Source organism: Camelus dromedarius, chromosome 5, assembly GCF_036321535.1.
Source record: "Camelus dromedarius isolate mCamDro1 chromosome 5, mCamDro1.pat, whole genome shotgun sequence".
NCBI classification, from domain to species: Eukaryota; Metazoa; Chordata; class Mammalia; order Artiodactyla; family Camelidae; genus Camelus; species Camelus dromedarius.
The window spans coordinates 15086922-15106819 of record NC_087440.1 but is presented as its reverse complement, the minus strand read 5'-3'; the positions used below and the strand labels follow the sequence as shown (position 1 = coordinate 15106819).

At 35.6% G+C, this 19898-nt stretch overlaps 1 protein-coding gene across 6 annotated transcripts in view; it reads left to right on the top strand.

The window, feature by feature from the left end:
• The first annotated feature begins 1008 nt into the window (after nt 1-1008).
• Nucleotides 1009-19898, top strand: part of USP8 (ubiquitin specific peptidase 8) — a 43226-nt gene continuing 24336 nt past the window's right edge. Inside the window, exons 1-8 of one of the 6 annotated variants that reach the window (XM_031453072.2) lie at nt 1009-1165; nt 3368-3436; nt 8364-8464; nt 10546-10608; nt 11077-11243; nt 14152-14296; nt 17189-17274; nt 19015-19177. In XM_031453072.2, coding sequence (XP_031308932.1) covers nt 11140-11243; nt 14152-14296; nt 17189-17274; nt 19015-19177 — 498 coding nt within the window. In that variant the 5' untranslated portion in view covers nt 1009-1165; nt 3368-3436; nt 8364-8464; nt 10546-10608; nt 11077-11139. The remainder of the gene's footprint in view (nt 1166-3367; nt 3437-8363; nt 8465-10545; nt 10609-11076; nt 11244-14151; nt 14297-17188; nt 17275-19014; nt 19178-19898) is intronic. The other 5 variants (XM_031453071.2, XM_031453073.2, XM_031453074.2 and 2 more) reach the window with 5 other exon arrangements.

Sequence of the window (19898 nt, the reverse complement as noted above, 5' to 3'; positions counted from 1 at the left end):
ATGCTCAGCAGACAAAAAAAAAAAAAAAAAAGAAGCAAACAACCAACTTACTTCCTTAAGATTCACCCTCAAAAGACAGAAGCACTTTTCCCCCCTTAGTTATGAAAAATTTGCTAAGGCTACCTAGTTAGTAATCTCAGGTAGTATGGCATATTTCATATTATATCAGTCTTTGGGGAAAAACAGTGTATAGCTTAGGTATAAAAGAGCTACCATATTTTTGCAGTTATTTCATTGTGATGGAAAGGAAATTAGCATTAATGGAAAGACTGCCATAGGTGAAACACTGTTGGGCTAAGTGTTTTCACTTATTTATTCATTACGAATTTATTGGACACCTGTTTGGCACACACTTTCACTTAACGCATTTACTAGACCTCGCCTTCCAGCTTCTTCATCCATGGGACACCTCGACTGACCTGGGACTTAGTGACCATGAACAGCTACTCCATCCAAGCAACTTTATGTTTACAGATCCTTGCAGCATCCAATCACCCTTCTCTACGAGAGTACAAAGATTACCTCTTGAGAAAGTTCAAGACCTATGTTTTTGTTTTTTTAAGATTGGGCTTTTAACTGACGTTAGATGTATATATACAATGTGCTTTAGGACCATGTCCGTTCTTCTCTGACCACAGGCGTGTTTCGGAGAATGTTAAACTCTTAGCCAGAATTTGAGGAATTCAAGTCCCTTTCCTAGTCAGCCCTCAATCTCCAATCTGAGGAGGAAGATGCGTAGCTCAGGGGCGTTAAGAGCTGCCCTGTTTCCTCTGCAGGAAGGCCCAGGATGTAAGTAACACCAGGGTGAGAGAGCCACGCCCGAGAAATGCAAGGCGCAGGGGACCGGAGGACAAGCTCGTCCCAGCTCAGCGTAGCCTGGGACCTGCCCAGGAGGTCCATCCAAAACATCCCCCTCGGCCCTCCCCTACCCTCCCGTCCGGCAGTAACTTGGAGGGACAGGGCTGGGGAGGAGCAAGTAGTTAAGAGCGCGCGGGGCCACGCCCCTGAGTGACGTCAGAGGCGCGACGCGTCGTAACGCAGTGCAAATTGGGAAAAGGGGATGAGCTGGGCTGGCTTCCGTAAGGATAGCGAGTCTTCCTCGGGTTGGTGGGAGATGGGCCTTTGGCGCGGAGGCCGGCGTTAGTGAAGCGCGCCCGGCGCCAAGGTGAGTGTGGGGCTGGGTCCTGGCCTTTGTTCCTCGGTAAGGTGTTTGCAGTGAAGGCGCTTTCCTTTCACCAGCTGTTGGTCACCTGGGAGACAAATCCTGTCCTCGGAGAGGGGTGGGACAGCCCCGGGCATAGAATCGGCGTTTGGAGGACGGGCCCAACCTCGAGTCCGCCTGCTGTCCACCTAGGGTTGCCTATCGAGTTTCGTGTGGCCTCAGGTTTTCCAGTCTTAGAAGGTGGCCTTGACCATTCTTCCACCTTAGTGGGCACCCAGACCGACTTTGACCTCCTTCCTCTTGCTTCCGTTTTCAGTTTTTCTGCTATCGAGCTATGTTCCCAGGCCTTAGTCCAACCCCTCAGAGTGTTTTCCAGTCTCTCCTCAGACCCGGTCAGACTTGCTTTTAGTGAAGTTCAAGTATGAGTTTAAAGAACCTATGAGCTCCTTAGAGTTAAAACTGTGAGTTCCGCAAATAAAAGCCTTTCTTTCCTAAAATGTGCCCTCCTACAGTTGTGGGACAAGTTAATTTCACCTCCACTCCACCTTGGAAATTATCAGAATCTTGAATTTATACATAGAGCTGTAGACCACACTTCTAGGTTCATTTCTGGTCTCTGGTTCATTCTGTGACCTTGAAGCAAGTCACTTAATCACTAACAGAATATTTGTCTGAAAAAAGAGGTGTTGCAGAGCCTAAGGAATTTAATACTTGTAGGAGCTCTGAGGGTTTCAGCTAAACCTCTGAGGGGATGCGGAACGAAAGGATTTTACTCTTTCTGAATTTGCAAGCATCTTAGTTTTTGTATATTTCCCTGCAGCCATTAAAAATGTCAAGCGACATTTGTTAGGGAAGTGTTCCTCTTGTAGGCTTGCTCTGCGGTTTTGCTATGTAAGCAGATTTTGCATTTCAGCAGATTTACTGTTTAAGATTCGTGTCTTTCATGATGGATTTAGGTAGTTTCTCATGGCTCCACAGTTCTGGACCAGTTTATCTGAAAGGTGATGTGGGTTGTGCTATGTCCTTTTCATATTGAAATGTGTATTCCTTTTCTTGTGACAGTAGTTGCATCTTTTAAATTAGGTAGTAAGGACCCTGTAATAAAAAACAACAACCTGTCATTAATAACATGCATTAATTGCACATAGGTATGTAGTGTAGTCTTTGAGAAAACAATGCATGAGAAAAACAAAAATAATTTTAAAATGTCCTTCTCGCATCTGATTTTTTATATATTTACTTGAACTTTGTTAATTATTATGGTCATTTGTTTATCAGTATGAATATAATGGGAAAGAACCAAAATGGCTTTTGTAAAGTAAGAGTCAGCACATCAGATTTTTTTCCATAGAATGTCTAGCATTATATTTTATTATGCACTTTTCTACATGAAAATATACTTATTTTTATAGAGATGAAAGGAAAAAATGTCCATTAAATATGAGGTGCTAATAAAATTAAATATTATTGAGTCTTTTAAAGAAAAATCTTGATTATTGTCCCCGTTGCTTAGTGCTATGTAGCAATCCCATTCTAAAACAAAGTGGCTTAAAACTACAATTTATTATGTCTTATGTTTCTGTGGGCTGCCTGGACTCAACTGGTTGGTACTCAGTTAGGATTTCATACGTTTGTAGTCAGATTTGCAGCTAGGGTAGGAGTCATCTGAGAGCTCAGCTGGGCTGGACATCCAAGGTGGCTCATTGGCATGGATGGCGGCTGATGTTGGCTGAGAGTTCAGCTGGAGATATTAGCTGGAGTGCCTGCACCATAGCTTCTTCATGTGTGTTGGACTTCTCACAGCATGGAGGTTGAGTTCCGAGAGCAAGTGTTTGAAGTGTCAGGAAGTGGAATTTTTCTCTTAAAATCTTTTAAAGCCTGGACTCAGAAATTGGCATAGCACTACTTCCAGCATTCTCTATTGGTTAGAGCAGTCAGAGCCCTCACCCCACCAGAAGATAGACTCCTTTTGAAGGGAAGAATGTCAGAGAATTTGTGACCATCTTTAGCCTACTATAATTTTGTTCACAAAGGTGTGTTAGACTAATGTTTGGATTTAATGGTAGATGCAGAATAAGTTACATTTCTGATTTCTTTAACTATTTCATGGCACATTACAATTTTTTGGAGCATTTTTCTGTATATATTTTTTCATTTGATGTCTTTGAAAACTGTAGAAATAGATTAATTATTCCAATTTTGCAGATAAAAATAAACTGAGGAATGGCAGTGATGGTGTTGGGAGGATTTAAGGAATTTGCCTGAAGTCGTAAGGTAATAAGTGGAAAATGAGACTAACACCTATAATACTTTAATAATATAAAATTTATTAGTTGGAAATGATGAAATGTATTAGTAATAAGTGATAACCATACTAATTCAAGTAGCATAGTACTCATGAATAGTGAATAAAGTCAGTGTTAAAAATAGCTAAACCTTGTCTCTTCTAATGCATTAGTTTAGTTTTTCATAATACTAAATTCTCTGAAATATGCCAATAATTATGTAAACCTGCATGTCTGTATAATGTAGTGAATTGAAATTACTACACATTGTAATACCAATTTCAAAACAAATTGAAAAGTTATGGGTGTGGGAATCCTGGAGATTTTATTTTAATTTCTTAATTACAAAATTTTAAAAATGAAAGTGATTTCTCATAATTTTGGTAGGTTGGGAATTATGTGACTTATGATGGTGATTTCAGCTGGAAACTAATTGTCATCTTCATATTGTTTCATTGCTTCTAGTAACATGCTTATATCCATTCTTTATGTCCATAGGTCTCTGTCTTGATTGCACATTAGAATTCACCTGGGGAACTTTATAAAAATACCTATGTGCGAGTCTCAAGCTCAGAGATTATGATTGAACCATTTAGTAATGAGTTATGAGCATCAGTTTTTTGTTTTTTTTTTAAAGTCCTGTAGGTGATTCTAGTGTATAGCTAAGATTGAGAACCATATCTTTTTTTTTTGGAGGGGGGGATACTTAACTAAGTACCATTGGGTTCCCTGCTCATCCATTTTGCGTCTGTTAAAAAAAAATTAAAAAGATAAAGAGGGAGAGGAGATAAGAAATGGATCAGGGTTACATATGTAGATAGACACCTATTGTGTAAAACAAAGCAGTTACCCTTGTATTTTTCTAGGAATGGTCTTTCTTAATAAAACCAACAAATTTTGGCATAATATGTTAGTTACCTATATTTTGATACTTTGCTTTGTGGTACCATTGTACAGTTATCTTTCATCTTAAGAAGTAGAAACTTTATTAGAAGGTATATTCTTTGTATCTCCTGTTGCTCCCAAGACTGCACCTTGAATAGATGTAGGTATTCTAAATGTTTACCAAATTGAAGCCAGTTTATAGTCACTCTTCAGAACTAGGGCTAGTTATTTTACTTTGTTTGTTTTTCTTTTTAGGATTGTGAGAACTTTGTAACTTTGGAATTCTCTTTTTCTTTGCTTTCTATGATATTGCACTTTCCTGGTTTTCCTTCATTCTGTTTCTTTCCTCCTTTAGGAACCACCCAAACCTCCCAAGTTCTGAGCCCTTCAAGTATCTTTGTCAGCTGTAGAGAAACAAGATCTCATTTCCTTGGTGATTCATTCACCTGATTTTAGTTACTAATATAAGTGATCCTTATAAAACTATTATAAAAGTTTAAAAAGTACATAAAAGTGAAGAAAATAGGATTATTTAAACTATATCCTAGGTAACATATTATCTCGGTGTCATTACTTTGTTGTTTCCCGAAACAATAGGGATTATCAAAATTAACATTAATGCCCTAATAGTTGATTTAATATTTGTCTGGTCTCTTTGTAGACCTGATGTCTAATTACATATTTACATTTCAATCAAGGTGTCTTTCTTTCTATGTTATTCCTTTTGCATACACACATGTTCAAATTTTTCTGTAAATCAGTGGTTCTTATTTGGGGGTAATTTTGTCTCTCAAGGGACATTTTGCAATGTCTGGAAACATTTTTGGTTGTCACAACTGGAGAAGAGTGGATACTACTGGCATCTAGTGAGTAGAGGTCAGGAATGCTGCTAAACATCCTACATTGCACAGGACAACTCCAAGAACAAAGAATTACCCAGTCCAAATACAACTCAGTCATAAAAAAAGAATGAAATAATGCCACTGGTAGCAACATTAATGGACCTAGAGGTTAACATAGTAAGTGAAGTAAATCAGAACGAGAAAGACAAATATCACATGATATCACTTATATGTGGAATCTGAAATATGATACAATGAACTTACAAAACAGAAACAGACAGACGTAGAAAACAAATTTATGGTTATCAAAGGGGAAAGGGAGTAGGGGAGGGATAAATTAGGAGTTTGGGATTAGCAGATATAAACTATTATATATAAAATAAACAACAAGGTCCTACTGTATAGCACAAGGAACTGTATTCAGTATCCTGTAATAAACCGTAATGGAAAAGGAAAAAAAAAGAATTACACAGTCCAACATGTGAGTAGTGCCCAAGTTGAGAAATGCTGCAGTAAACAGATCTGTTTTTTAAACTACAGTATTCCTTGTTTTTGTTAACAGTGTTGCCATTCTTTACATTTCTCAAGGTTTCTAACACTTTCTAGTGTGTGTGTTGTTTCACTCAAAACATGTTTCTGCCTTTTTGTGTTCTTTTTTTTTGCCATGACCTACTAGTTAATCTTTTCTAAAATGTCATTCCCTTGTTCCAGTTTCCTTCAAATCCATCTTGCATATGCTCACTTTGGCCTGCCCTGAGATACCATTTTTCCCTTCAAGAACTGGCTTCTTATTGCCTGCTGAATTAAGCATAAACCGTTCTGAATGACTTCAGAAGTCCTCGATAATGTGACTCCATCTCCTTACCTAGTATAATTTATTATTGTTAGCCAACAGTTATTACAGCTTGACTGTAAAGACTACTGAGGTGGATGTTAGAGATCTAGCACGTCAGAGTAGTGACAGATAAAGACATGTCAATGTAATCCCTTGATCATTTCCTAATAATTCCTATAGTAGTCTTTATTTTTTTCATTACCTTCCCAAACTGCTTCCTCATTTTGTCTTTGTTCAGGTTGGCTTCTTCTGGAATGCCCTCCTTTCTTATTCTATTCACAGCTAAATTCTACCCTTCTGGCCAGTTTCTTTATCACAGCATTATGATCGCTGCATGTTTATATGAGGTATAAAGATCTTAAAACCTAGTCATAATTGTCATTTGGTCCAAATATGGTACTAAAGAAATGATACAGGTAACAAGTACTGTAGGAGTTAGGCCAAGAAATAGACTCCAAGTGCTAGAACCATCAAGGATGGAAAAGGTGGAACTTAAGTTGATTCTTGAAGGAAGAAGGATCAGCACAGAAGAGAGGAGAGTGAGTGCACTCTGGGCTGGAAGCTCTCCCTTTGCCCCAAGTTGCACTGAATTGTTCCCTGCTTTTGACTTCCTAGTTACTGGAGTCACATATTAACATATAGTGTATCAATTAATTGTTTTATTATTTAATGAGTATTAGTTTGGTCCTGATAACTAGATTAAGGTATTTTGTGATCAGAAGCCCTGTGGTACTCTTCTCTGTTCCCCTAGAGCAGCGCTGCTCAAAGTAGCCAGTCTGTTACAGGCTTGCAGCTTATGCTGGAGTATAAATCAGTGCACTGCTTTCTTCATAAAGAAAGTCTTGCTACTGTGAAAAATTCAGTGTGTTTAATTGGTTTATATTATGTTTATAAGCTTATTTTATCACAGATTAGTAACAAACAATTCCTCAACTAGCACTGGTCTGTGGACCACCCTTGGAGTAGCATTGCTGTGCAGGACTTTTACACCTTTTTAATTGTAACCTATAGTAAGAAATTCATTTTACATTTCTACCCAGTGTTCTTGTGTGTGCATACACAGGTACCCATAACGAAATAAAGTTTCATGAAACAGTACTTACGTACTCCCATGTGACATGCTCTGATATTTTCTCTTCAGGTTTTTTGTTGTTTTTTTAAATGCTGGTTTTGACTTTCTATGTGGATTTTTAAAAACACTGCTATCATCACTAGACACATAGTGAATGCTCAGAAAATACTTGAAGTTTTAGCAGTGATTCATTCTTGAAAGGGTTGAGTCTTAATACTTTAGGAGTGTTTTAAAACAGATTATTTCATCAGTACTCACTTGTCTGTGGCATTTTATCTAGGATGAGTATAGACTGGATTATTTGAAATTTAAGACAGAAGATGTAATGAATACTGTTGCTGTCTGAAGGCCAGAGATGGGGTGAAATGAGATGATGGATGGCCAACAGAGACAAACTTTGCTTTCTTTTCACTGTTGCCTACGACCTTCGCAGTGGCTGGTACGAAGCCCTAGTTAAGATATCAGGACCAATCTGAATGACCACAAACCTCAGTCTTCACTTTTTTACTTTTTACTCTTCATTCTGTGGTTCAAGTTATCTAATCGCCACTCCTCTCTTTGGAAGGATCAGAAGGGTGTCAAAAAGAGAGAGAGGGATATATATGCCTTCCATTTTCTCTCTGTTGGTAACTGATTTTCAGTACTGCCTGGATTTCACTTTTGGACCATTGCCATTTGACTGAAGCTGGAGTTCTTAATCTTTATTAGGGTTATATATCTTAAGAATTTATTTTTTGTTTTAGAAGAACTTTAACTTTTCTTACATATACTTAGTTATTTTATTTTTTTGTACTTACAGCTCTTTTGGAAGCATAACATGGTTTTAGTAGGTTGTATGTTACATTTGGTTCTAGATCTAAACAGTCAGTTTTAAAATTATTTGAATTCTGTGGTTATTGAACATTCTTATATAAGCATCAGTGGGTTTGTTCTAACAGCAGCAGTTTGCTGCTGCTCTTTTCCTTGTTTTTTTGCTGTTGCAGCCAAATAAGGATATTGTAAATCCATTCAGTCATTCTGGCCTTAATTTATTTTATGCTGGTCTCCTTTGAAATTTCTTTAATGGCAAATGCAAGCAGAATAACTTACCAAAAATTTAATACATTAAAGTTTACGTATAGTTAAGTTGGATATGTATCCTTCTTTGTTTTTTCATTTGACTAGGGAAAAATACCCTTTACCTTGTGCTTTGACTGCAGAAATATGTGTGATTTGTAGAGGCTGAAATAGCAATGAAGGCAATGCTGAAAGTATTTTTAACATCAGGCATCTTATTTGACAGCATAACTTACAATTTAATGAGTGAAAATGGAAGCAACTGTGGTCCTTTGATGACATTATCAAAGAAAATTGTTACTTATTTGAGCTGTTCTCAAAAATCAGGTAAAGAAAGAAAATGGTAACTTTTAAAAAGTACAGCTTTCTCCTAGAAACCATCATTTAAAACTTTTACATCATCATCATCTTATCCCTGTACTTTCCCTCGGTGTGTCTGATCAGTTGCCAAGTCCTGTCATTCTACCTTTACAGTGTCTCTTGTATCTGCCGCCTCCATTCCATTTTACTGCCCTACTTCTGACCTTCATCGTCTTTCCTGAGGATCGTTATAATAGGTACCTAATGTCTTCCTTATCTCCAGTGTTTTAAAGCCTAATCTTGTACTATAAATTTGGATCATGTAACTCTATTCTTTGAACCGTGCTATGGCTCTGTTACCTTTAGAAAACAAAATAAATCCTTTAATGTGACATTCAGGGCCTTCTATTATCTGTTCCTAGAGTATTTTTTCAGGCTTTGCTGCCTAGCAAATCCTTGTTCGTTCTCTATACTGGCTAGTTCTTAAAGATGATCTTTTCTTTTTTGACTTTTTCTCATACTATTCCTCATCTCTGTCAAAAGCTTTCTGACACCAAAACTCACATAAATGCTGTCTCTTTCATGATGCCTCTCAAAACCCCTCTGACCATATTTGATCTTCCTTCTTAATTTTTCTTATTGTACATTATTTGTAACCTTGTATAGTTTGGTGTCATACTTATGAATATACATTGTATTAACATTGCATACAACTTTCTCTTTCACATTGGTTTTTTAAACTTTGTGAGGAAATGGATCTCATCTCATCTTTGAGTTCCTGGAAGCACAGTGTCTTCTATACAGCAGGATATCTGTGAATGTTTGAATTGAATTGAATTTTGAATTCCTAATTATTTGCTATTTTAAGTTGCTGCCTAGGTAGCAATATATAGTTTTTATATTTTTTGTCTTTGAAAGATCCTAGCTTTAAAGGTAATCATGAGAAACAGACTTGACTGAGAACATATTCTAGACCTTCATTTTATTTAGAAGGTTCAAATCAATAGCTTTCTTTTCCCAGCCAAGAAACCTAATTCCCATGAATCAACGAAACAGACTCTACTTGACTTTTTGAACATATATTCTGTGGTTAGACCACTATAACTTATGACCCAGAAAAAGGATAGAATTGGAAAAACAGATACTACTATCAGACTGGTACCAGGTTACCCTGCCTAACTCTGGCTTTAATCCTTTTCTTAGTACACTCAGTGTTGCCAATAAAAAAAATCTTTCGGTTTTTGTGGGAATTAATTTCAAAAGCTAGCCTATTTCACGGGAGCAAATGTTGGCTTTTGTGGTTGAGTAAGCTTAAGATCTAGCTGAGCTAGCTGGGGGCAAAAAAGTCAGGGATAATTCTTGTTACTGTTATCTTTCTATCTTCTAGCCCTCCTTAATAGTCCAAGCTCCAATGTCCCCCACCCTCTGCCACCTTGGTGTTTCTTGTGGCATCACTAAGGCCTCAAGTTTCCTTAAGCACCTTTCTGAAAAGTTAGTTTCTTGGCCTTACTGTGCTTTCCTTTAAACAAAAATTTATCCCTCAACTCTTGCTTCTTATATTTCAATGGAAATCGTGTTCTTGGAGCACCACCCTGTTCCATCATTCTCTTTGTTATTGCCAATTAAAAAAAATTATCTACAGTCTACTTCCATTTTTTTATTCCTTAATGCTCATGCTTCTACTCACACCACTATATGGAAGCTGCACTCAACAGAGTTATATATATCAGGTTATAATATCTTTCAATATTACAAATCTGTGTTTTAAATCAATATTTTAAAACATTTGCATTTTGTGTTTTCTTGTTTCACCCCTAACTTCCAAACTAAAAAGTAGTAATCTCTTAAATGTATTAATGAAGTTATTTATTCAAATTGTAATTAGTCCTTCACACCTGAAGAGCTTGTATAAATTTACTTGGGTGCCTCAAGTTTTCATCTAGTGACATTTATGATCTTACCAGGACTCCCCATTTGGTGTGCTCCCCTGATCTGCCCTGTTTCGATGTATCACTGCACATGTACACATACACACAACTTAATTGGCACATACCTAACCTTTCTTCTTCTTGCCTTTATTTTGTTTACTACCTCCTCCATCTTCCTAGTGAGAATTTACCAGAACAGACGGGGAAACAAAGAATGTCATGGAACATCAAAGACCTTTCAGGGTAAACCAAAGTACTTGGGTGTATTCTGCCGGAAACATTCATACTTCCCCAGCTTCATATAAAGTGGCCTCCCCCACCTTCCCCAACTTGTTTCCTTTTATAAACTGATGTCTTTAATGAGAATGAGAAATATTTCTAAATGAAACTTCCTTCCATTTGATCTATACATTAATGCAGATTTAACAGAAGGAAAATATAAAAACTCTTATTGTTAGTTCCTTTGACAGGAGAGGTTCCTAATACTTAAGGGAAAATGATGCAAACAGTAATTCATTTAGTTGATGAAAATTTGGGAGGAAAGTAAATTGTTTATTGATCTTCTGTTATCCTGAACTCCCAAAATAGATGATTTAAAATTAACTTTGTTAGCAAAGGATACAATTTAGGAGTTTTATTTTTTTAACTGCTCACTTGTTTTATTGTTAATGAGGAAAACTGGTAGAATTATTTGTGTTCATTTTGTTTCAGAAAAAATACTTTTAATGAAGTACACCATCCATTGTGAAAGTGGAAAAGTAAATATTATTCATCATGCCTGCCGTGGCTTCAGTTCCTAAAGAACTCTACCTCAGTTCTTCACTAAAAGACCTCAATAAGAAGACAGAAGTTAAACCAGAGAAAATAAGTACTAAGAAGTATGTATCCTTTGCTAGTCTGAGTCGTATACTACAGGTATCCCCTGCTATTCAAAAGTATAGAGCGTTCCTCTGAAGCCTTTTGTAAGTCAAAGTGGCATAAAGTGGGGAAGCAGTGACCTTTTTTAGTAAAAGCAAAATCCTCTTCGGATTTCTTTCAGTGTGGTAGTAGTGTAGGCCTTTTGTAAAAGCAAAGTGGTGTAAAATGAACTTTCGAAAAGCAGGGGGTAGCAGTTAATTTTTAGTTATTTTCATTTTATTAAATGAGTTAGATGAGTAGTCAGATTTAAAAAACGGCGTCATCAAATGAATGAAGTAAGGCCTCTATAGAGAAGTTCTAAATTTTGTCTTGGCAGAATACGTATATATTCTGCTAATACTCATGCTGTCTGTTCTCTGGAATAAATATCAGATCGTAAGTTTAAGAAGTAAGGACTAAGATGATTCTACAAAACTCATTGAGTCACAGTTAATGTCTTTTCATAAAACAATATAAAAGTACTTTTTTATTAAGGATTGTTTTTATCCTTGTGTATTTCACATATAAGATGTGGTTCTAGCCTAGTCTTTCTTTGAATAAAAAAGGATAAATATATGTATATTTTATGCACTATCAGCGAAGTATTAATTTGTGCCAATATTTGACATGAACTTTTAACCTAATGATTTATTTTATGTATTTTTATTTTTGAGGGTATATCATCTATTTATGCTGGGGTAGACTGTGTGTTGAGGTAGAGGCTAAAGATAATATCTGTTTGATAACAATTGCAAAATTTGTCCAGAGATAAAATATTGTAGAGCTGGAGATGTCCAGCTGTGTTTTGATACTTACTGGAAGTTATTTTGTTAAAAATGCTATATTATCTCTAAAATTTTTAACTTGTTGATAGTTTCATCTCTGTTAAGGGACAGGAGGCATCAGGGGAGCTTTTCCTCTGAATTTATTTTGACCAATAAAGGAGAAGATTTGGAGATAAATAAGTAAATATATAATTACAGAGTTGAAGTGAGAGTTTCAGGAAGAAAGGTGGGTCTAGCCAGCCATCTACCCCATGGTGGGGCAAGCAGATTTTAGAAGTCAGGGGGCAAACAAGTGTTCTGTGACTGGAGATAAATGTGAGGCTCTAAAAAGTATGTATGATCCCAAATGAACCTGTTAAGGGGCATCTTAAGAAACCAATGATTGCACAGGGACATCTTTATGAGTCGTTTTCCAGAGGAAGTAAACAGAAGATAGGAAGAAAATAAAACATCAAGGATAAAGACAAGAGAATAGTAAGAACTTTAAAGGTCAGGAAAGAAAATCCCAGAATGAACTGTTATTCCTACATATTACTAAGAATAAAATGGGCTTTTTAAAAAGAGATCTTGGCGGGCAATGGTTGAGGGGCAGAGGGCAGGAAGAATAAGAGGGATTTGCCTATTTCTTGAGCTAAGTTGGTAATGTTGATGGAGTGACAGAGAAAGCAGGTCTGTTTTACTCACACTGAATGATATTCAAATAGGAGATAATTGAAAAGATAAAACCACCTTGAAGCTTTCTCAGACAGCTTCATCTAATCTTAAGACAGATAAACCTGTTCTAGCAGTGTCTAGTTTAGCTTTAGGACTACCCTGATCCCACAGAAAGTGGTATGTTGGAAGGACTCTCTAAATGTACCGCCACAATTCATGTTCTTGCTATGTCATAGCATTGTTCTAGAGAATGCTAGAATTCTTTTAGGATGTTTTGCTGGTTCACTGGACTCAGTGACACTGCAACCATCTCAGCTGGATCCACTGCATATGGGCCCTTAAGATGTACATGCATCAGAGTGAAAGAAATTTGGAAAAACTCAAGGACTGTTGCACCCACTGCTACTAAACTCTTTTAGAGAATCTCCTTGATAGCTTTGGTTTGATTTACTTCTGTCCTAAGAGTTGTAGGCCATGCCTGGCAGGGCATACACACTGACTGAAGTGTCCTTGTTTAGGACTGTCTTTGATCGTAAAGACCATTTTGGCCCTGGTTCCGTAGTGTGGTGTTCTGGTTCCTTGGCCTGACCAACTTTGTCATTAATCCACGTCTCAATCTTGGAGCACAGTTTGAAAAATATAAAAAACAAGAAGCAGTGTTTTGTGTAAGTTGTCGATAAGGCATATTGTGTATAAGCATTGGCACTACAACTTGGTTGCCTAAACTTTAGTCCTAAATGATGAATACCTCTTGCAGAAATGCCTGTTACTAATTTGCTTTCTATTAAACCAGAAAAATGTCCTTAGAATGAATGCTGTAGAATCAAGTTATTTTACTGAAGTAGAGTTAGATAAATCTTTTTTAGACTTTAAATCTTTTTCCTTCCAGGACCTGTGAATCAGAGTATAGTTCAGCCATTGTGTAAAAAAACCCAACCAAGTAAAAAGATTGAACTCATGTCCCCTTTCCTGTTCCAAGTTTCTTGGGTTTTAGATGGAGAGAATTCTACATCATGGTTAGAAAGGAGTGAGAAAAATTGAAAAGTTTTGTTTTAGCATTAAAATAATAAATATTTTAGCTCCCTTACTTGAATACAAATAGAGTAATATGCCGCTATATTCTTTAATTATAGAGTATGACTATTATATGGATGCCCTAGGACCACTCGCTCCAGGATTATCTATTGTAGTAAATCTTTAAACACTGGACTTGGAATGCATTTTGAACAGTTTGGTGACATATACATAACTATTATGAAAATAAGTATTTATTTGTAGCATAAGGGAAATTTTCATGTTCCATTTAAACTTACATCTAACTTTTTATCAGTTCTGAAATAGTGCAACCTAAATTATGAAATGTATTTTATCAAGATTCTCTGTGGACTTTTACATGGCTTTTTCCCTTCCAGATGTCAAGTGTTTTAATTGTTTTTTCTCTAATTTTAAGTTACGTACAGAGTGCCCTGAAGATCTTCAAGACAGCGGAAGAAAGCAGATTAGACCGTGATGAGGAAAGGGCCTATGTGCTATATATGAAATATGTGACTGTTTATAATCTTATCAAAAAAAGGCCTGATTTCAAGCAACAGCAGGTACCTTTTATTTCTACGTTTTTTATTTGCCAAGTTATTTTTGCACAGTAGAGTTATTGATCTCTAAAAGTTTTAACTGACATTGAAATTCAGAAATTATGTATTACCAAGTTCAAAATCTTCTGCAGATAGAAAAAGCAAGCTAAATATTTAGTTTAAGTCAAGATTTAGTCACTTGTTTTTATGTGACAGCTTTTTATATTTAATTGACATTGTAGCCATATTAAAGATCTCAGTTTGCAAAATAAATATTGATCACTTCCATTTTTATCTATTATTTATTTTTGCTTTTAATCCTTTGAGCCTTTCTTCCAATTTGCTGAAGTGTGAGGAGGGAGGAAGGGCAGGGGAGATGTAAATGGATAAAGAGAACTGATGACTAGGATAAGTGTTCCTAGAGAAAATGGTTTCATTTCGATTATACCAGAAACAGACAAAAGAAAAAGACAGAGATTAGGTTAAAGAACTGGGAAGAATATTGTGTTGGTGGTTCCACCTACGTAAGTAGGAATGATCTCACTACTAGAGAAGAGTAGCAAAAGACTGCCTGTAGATTTCTACCTGGTAGACAGACCATTCTTAAATTAATATTGAGATTTTCATTTCACTCACTGGTGGTAGAATTGGCTTGCCTCATTTAAATTGACTTATAAAAATAAAAAAGTTTTCTTATTTTTCAAAAAATCTTTTTTTTTTTTTTTGTCCACAGTAGTGGGACTGATACAATTTCTTTTAGTTGTTGTTTAAGGGATAACTTTAATTTTTATTTAATGGTGACTATTTTTCTTCTCACCAGCAAAATTATGCTAATAATCTTTACAGAGTTCTAGATCTGGCTTTGGAGAGATGGCCCCTTGCATTTGGAGGTTCATCTTCCTGCCTACAGATGGCTGGATTGGTCCTGCTGTTGGGACATTCTTGGACATACTTATCTGCAGATAGAGCCAGAAGCCTATCTTGCACAGTCTTTAATAGTTTTTAGAGTATCTGTTAAAAAAGATGTTGCTGAGGAGAAGATATAGCTCAGTGGTAGAGTGCATACCTAGCATGCACGAGGTCCTGGGTTCAAGCCCCAGTACCTGCATTAAATAAACAGATGAGTAAACCTAATTACCCCCGCCAAAAGATTAGTTTAAAAAATAATAATAAAAACATTTTTTAAAGATACTGCTTACACTGCTTAAAAGGAAGTGTACAGTATTAAGTAAAATATTTTTGAAAGATTTGCAGATTTGGATAACTTTGGTAGTTTTGGTGTTTGATACTTTGTCTATTGTAGTAGGGCCAGTTTTTAATGTACTTATTTAATTTTTGCTTTGTTTTTCTAAGTTAGTGATTACTTTTTTTCTTTGACAAGATTGGAAATGGTTTTGTAGCTACTTTTTTTTTTTTTTTTTTTTTTACTTTGAGAAGGTTGGGAGTAAATTTTAATCTATGAGAAATTTTTCCCTTTCCAGAGTATCTTGCTTTTCCAAAATGAGTATCTAGTTGAAAGTGTCAAGCATTGTTCGGGTTAGGAAGCTCCCTGCAAAGGCTCAGGTAACCCAGGCTGTTACTTCATATGTTGCAGATAGTTCAGTTCCTGGTTTTCAGTAAAGGGACTGTTTCTTTTTGCTCTGTCCAGGGTACCACATCTACTTCTGTCTTAGATCTGGTTTTTTTTCTGTTTTATTTTATTTAGCTCATCCTCTCCAGTGCACTTCAAATATGTAAAGTGTTAAATTTAGTAACTAGATATTTTCTGGGTTTTATCCTTTAAATCGGGTAGAGACAATGTAACGTGACCAGCCTTTTTCACAAACTTACATCTTGCCCTTGTTTTACACTAGGAAATATTTAAAATTCTGGTGAAACTTGTTAATTTAGCAAGCTCACTAGTAGAGAACACATTACATTTATTGTTTACTCATTCAAAGATCCATTTATGAACAGTTTTCCCAAGGTTACCTGAAAAGGGAGGAAAACAAATGTATTTAAAATATTAATATAGCAAAGTCTAGATAAAATTAGAATATTTTAAAATCTCTGGCAATCTTGATAATTAATCCTAAATATTATTGATAAACCTTTTTGTTTGGGAAATCATGAGAATTACTTGAATTTGTATGTTTAGGAGTAGGAACTTTCTACTTGGCACACCTAAGAAGCAAATGTTTTTAGTTGTATAAGAATGGACACTATTTTTTTTTAATTCTGCCAATTGTCAATACTATTGAAAATTGGAAAAAATTATACTTACTCCAGCTGTGCACAGAGAAATAATTATTGACAAAAAAACCTCATTAATATTAGAGGAATGATGATTTACTTTCTGTCATTTGATTTTTGGTTACTTAGGGCTTCCCCAAGTGTAAGTTGTTTTATGTCTAAAGTGATTTGACTACAGTTGGGAGGTAAGTAGGTATTGTAAAATACAGGTGGAAGGAAAACTATCTCAGTTTAAGACAGTAAAACAAAACAAATCCTATACTGTAGATCGATAAGAGAATTTGCTTTACTGCTTCTGAGACTAAAAGAAAAAACTCAGTAACATATTTACAATAGGGAAATGTATTTTACTCCTGAAATCTTTGCTTTTTGGCATTTATTCGTAAGCAATAAGAATTGTATTTATACTTCTTCAAGTTGCCTTACAAATAAGTAAAATTATTACCTACTGGATTTTTTTTTAAACCAAACTAGTGGTATGGAAAAATATTTTTAAAACAATTGGAGAATAAGTTGTGTGTTTATGTAGGTTAAAATTTAAAAAAAAAAATACTTCATTCATGCATAATAATGTCATTATCTAAGCTTTCTTTTACATAAGCACCGTGACTTCATGTTTTTAGCATTAGTGCTCTGTACAGTGGCTAGTACTAACAATACGGGATGGCTTTCCTATAATTTTAGGACTACTTTCATTCAATACTTGGACCTGCAAACATCAAAAAAGCTATTGAAGAAGCCGAAAGACTCTCTGAAAGCCTTAAACTCAGGTACAGACACTATAATGAAATCTTTAAAAGAATGTAAATTTAGAAGGTAAAAATAACATTTAGAATTTGTCCATTTATATCTGACCATGTATATAAATCCCAATTCCTAGAAAAAAGTCTTAAGTTAACTGGAATGCAAAAATTAAAATCTTTTGCTATGTCATGTATATTATATTCATGTGTTACCATTAACATTCTCTACCGAAATTTTCAAAATGTTTAGACTGATACATTTTTTAAGATAAGCATTGATGTATTACATTACAACTCATGTCCAGTTTTTCTAAGTTTCTGATATGATTCTTCAGCATAATATTCTCACCTGCTTCATGTTGTAATGTGCTACTGGACATTGGACTTACGGGAATGAAGTGTTTACTGTTTTGGTCCATCTGGTTGCAGAAGTTACATATGTTTAAAAAAATCTAATTCTGGTATTTGCCATGATTGGCTTACCAGGCTTATAAAATGATTAGAAATTAAAAACAGTATGTTTCAATTTTTAGTCATTAGTCATTCTTTAAATAACAAAATAAAAAGGGAACTATTCTTACTTTAGTACTTTTTCTTAATGGTTTTTCTACTTAATTAACTACTGTAGTTATACAGGTCTCCCCTGCTGTCTGAAAGTAAAGTGTTCCTGTGAAACTTTCCCTAAGCCAAAATGGCGAAAGGCAAAGAAGCAATTACCTTAGGGCACATCTGGATAATGGATATACAAAATCAATTGAGATAAAGCACAGATGTTGACAGACTCAGTTCAAAGCGATGGTGGTTTGATGCTGAGATGCTGGGGTGGTTCCCAGGGAAGGAGCTTGGCGGTGCTGCTCTTGCTGCTGCGGGTGTGCGCTGCTTCTGTAACAGCTAGCTGCAAAACGACCACTAAACATTATTTTCATCTTTCACTTTTTTTTTTCCCTTGGTGAAAATCCCCTTCAGTTTCTTTCAGTTAGTGAAAATGGGTACTGTGCAGGTCTTTTGTAAAAGCAAAATGGCGTAAAGCAAGCTTTTGAAAAAGCGGGGATACCTGGATACATCATAGTCTTGACTTAGAAAATATCTTTTTCAACAAATTTACTCCCTTGGTCCTTTCCAGAAATTACTAATCTTAGGGCTGGTGTATGTTGAGGTGGATGATGTCATTCAGAATCACTATTCTTTTTCTCCATTAGTCAGTTAATCAACTAAGTAGAATAGAATTTCTCCTAATCTTTGGGTTACCCATTATCAACTGGCTTCCTCTTTGCCCAGTTTTTCCCTAATCATACTATGGCTAGCAGTAAACATGTTCTTTACTCTTCTGTCTTTGGGGCTTTATTTATTTACTGTCTGTACTTTTTTATATTTTGAGCCACTTTATAAGTAAGTTAGGCTTTATAGTTAATTTCAGGATTTTAGGATTGTAAATCCTTTGAAAAGGAAATTGCAGCATATTTGAATCTTGAAAGAGTTGACATTAGTGGGAGGGAAAGAACAAAAAGAACATTCATGAAACAACTTCAACTTGAGAGCATAGAGTTTCTTTTCAAGATTTTTGAGCAATTTGAAATAAATCTACAGAGGGCAAATTTACAAGTTGTGGTTTATAACAGAACACTGGCAGAGTTGAATTTCAATTGGAGGGAGAAAGATGCAGTCATAAAATACTCCGAGGCAGGGTATTAATTTTATGGAACTGGAAGTCCTTTACTTTCCACAATCATGCTAATAAAAGACATCTTGTCTTCTTTTTTCAACTAGATATGAAGAAGCTGAAGTTCGGAAAAAACTTGAAGAAAAGGACAGACAAGAGAAGGAACAGCTGCAGAAACAGAGAAGGCAGGAAGCAGGAAGAGAGGATGGTGGCACATCAGCTAAAAGTTCTTTGGAAAATGTGTTGGATTCCAAAGACAAAACTCAAAAGGTATTTCAGATTTACTCTACAAGATAAAAAGACGGGTTCTTTATGTCAGATGATTTGCTTAAGAAGGGGTGAGGTAACACTGCATTCTTCTAGGCAACAAGGATAAAATTTAATGTGTTTTTATTAGAAATTGAATTAATTATTCTAGCTTCAGTTGACCCCATGTTTTTCTAGGAGCTTCTACAGAAATATGTTGTGTGTATTCATTAGTTTTTAGCAGTCACTATAGACTTGATCAGAACAATGGAAAGAGCATTTGGGCTGTGATTCAGTATATCTGAGTTCTGATCCCATGTCAAATCTAAAGCCCAATCTATATTCAAATTTACGCACTTATCTCATCATGATTTTTTAGAGTTGATTTGTTTGAATCAGGATCCAAAAAGGTCCACTTAGTGTCTTTTGGTTGCAGTGTCTTTTAAGTCTCGATAGCATCCTCTGCTTGAGTCTCCCTCTCATTTTTCATCTCCTGCATTTGACTTTTTAATACAGCATCAGTTCTGTAAGATGAATCACATTCTGAATTTATCTGATTGCTTTCTCGTTGTGTCACTTAACCTGTTTTTCTGTCTCGTGTATTTCCTGTAGGCTGGGAGTTCAGCCTAAAAGCTTAATTAGATTCAGGTTCAGTTTTTATTTTTTGGCAAGAATGCTTCACAGGTGATACTGTGCACTTCACATTGTAATATATTAGGAGGCACATAGTATACATTTATTTTCT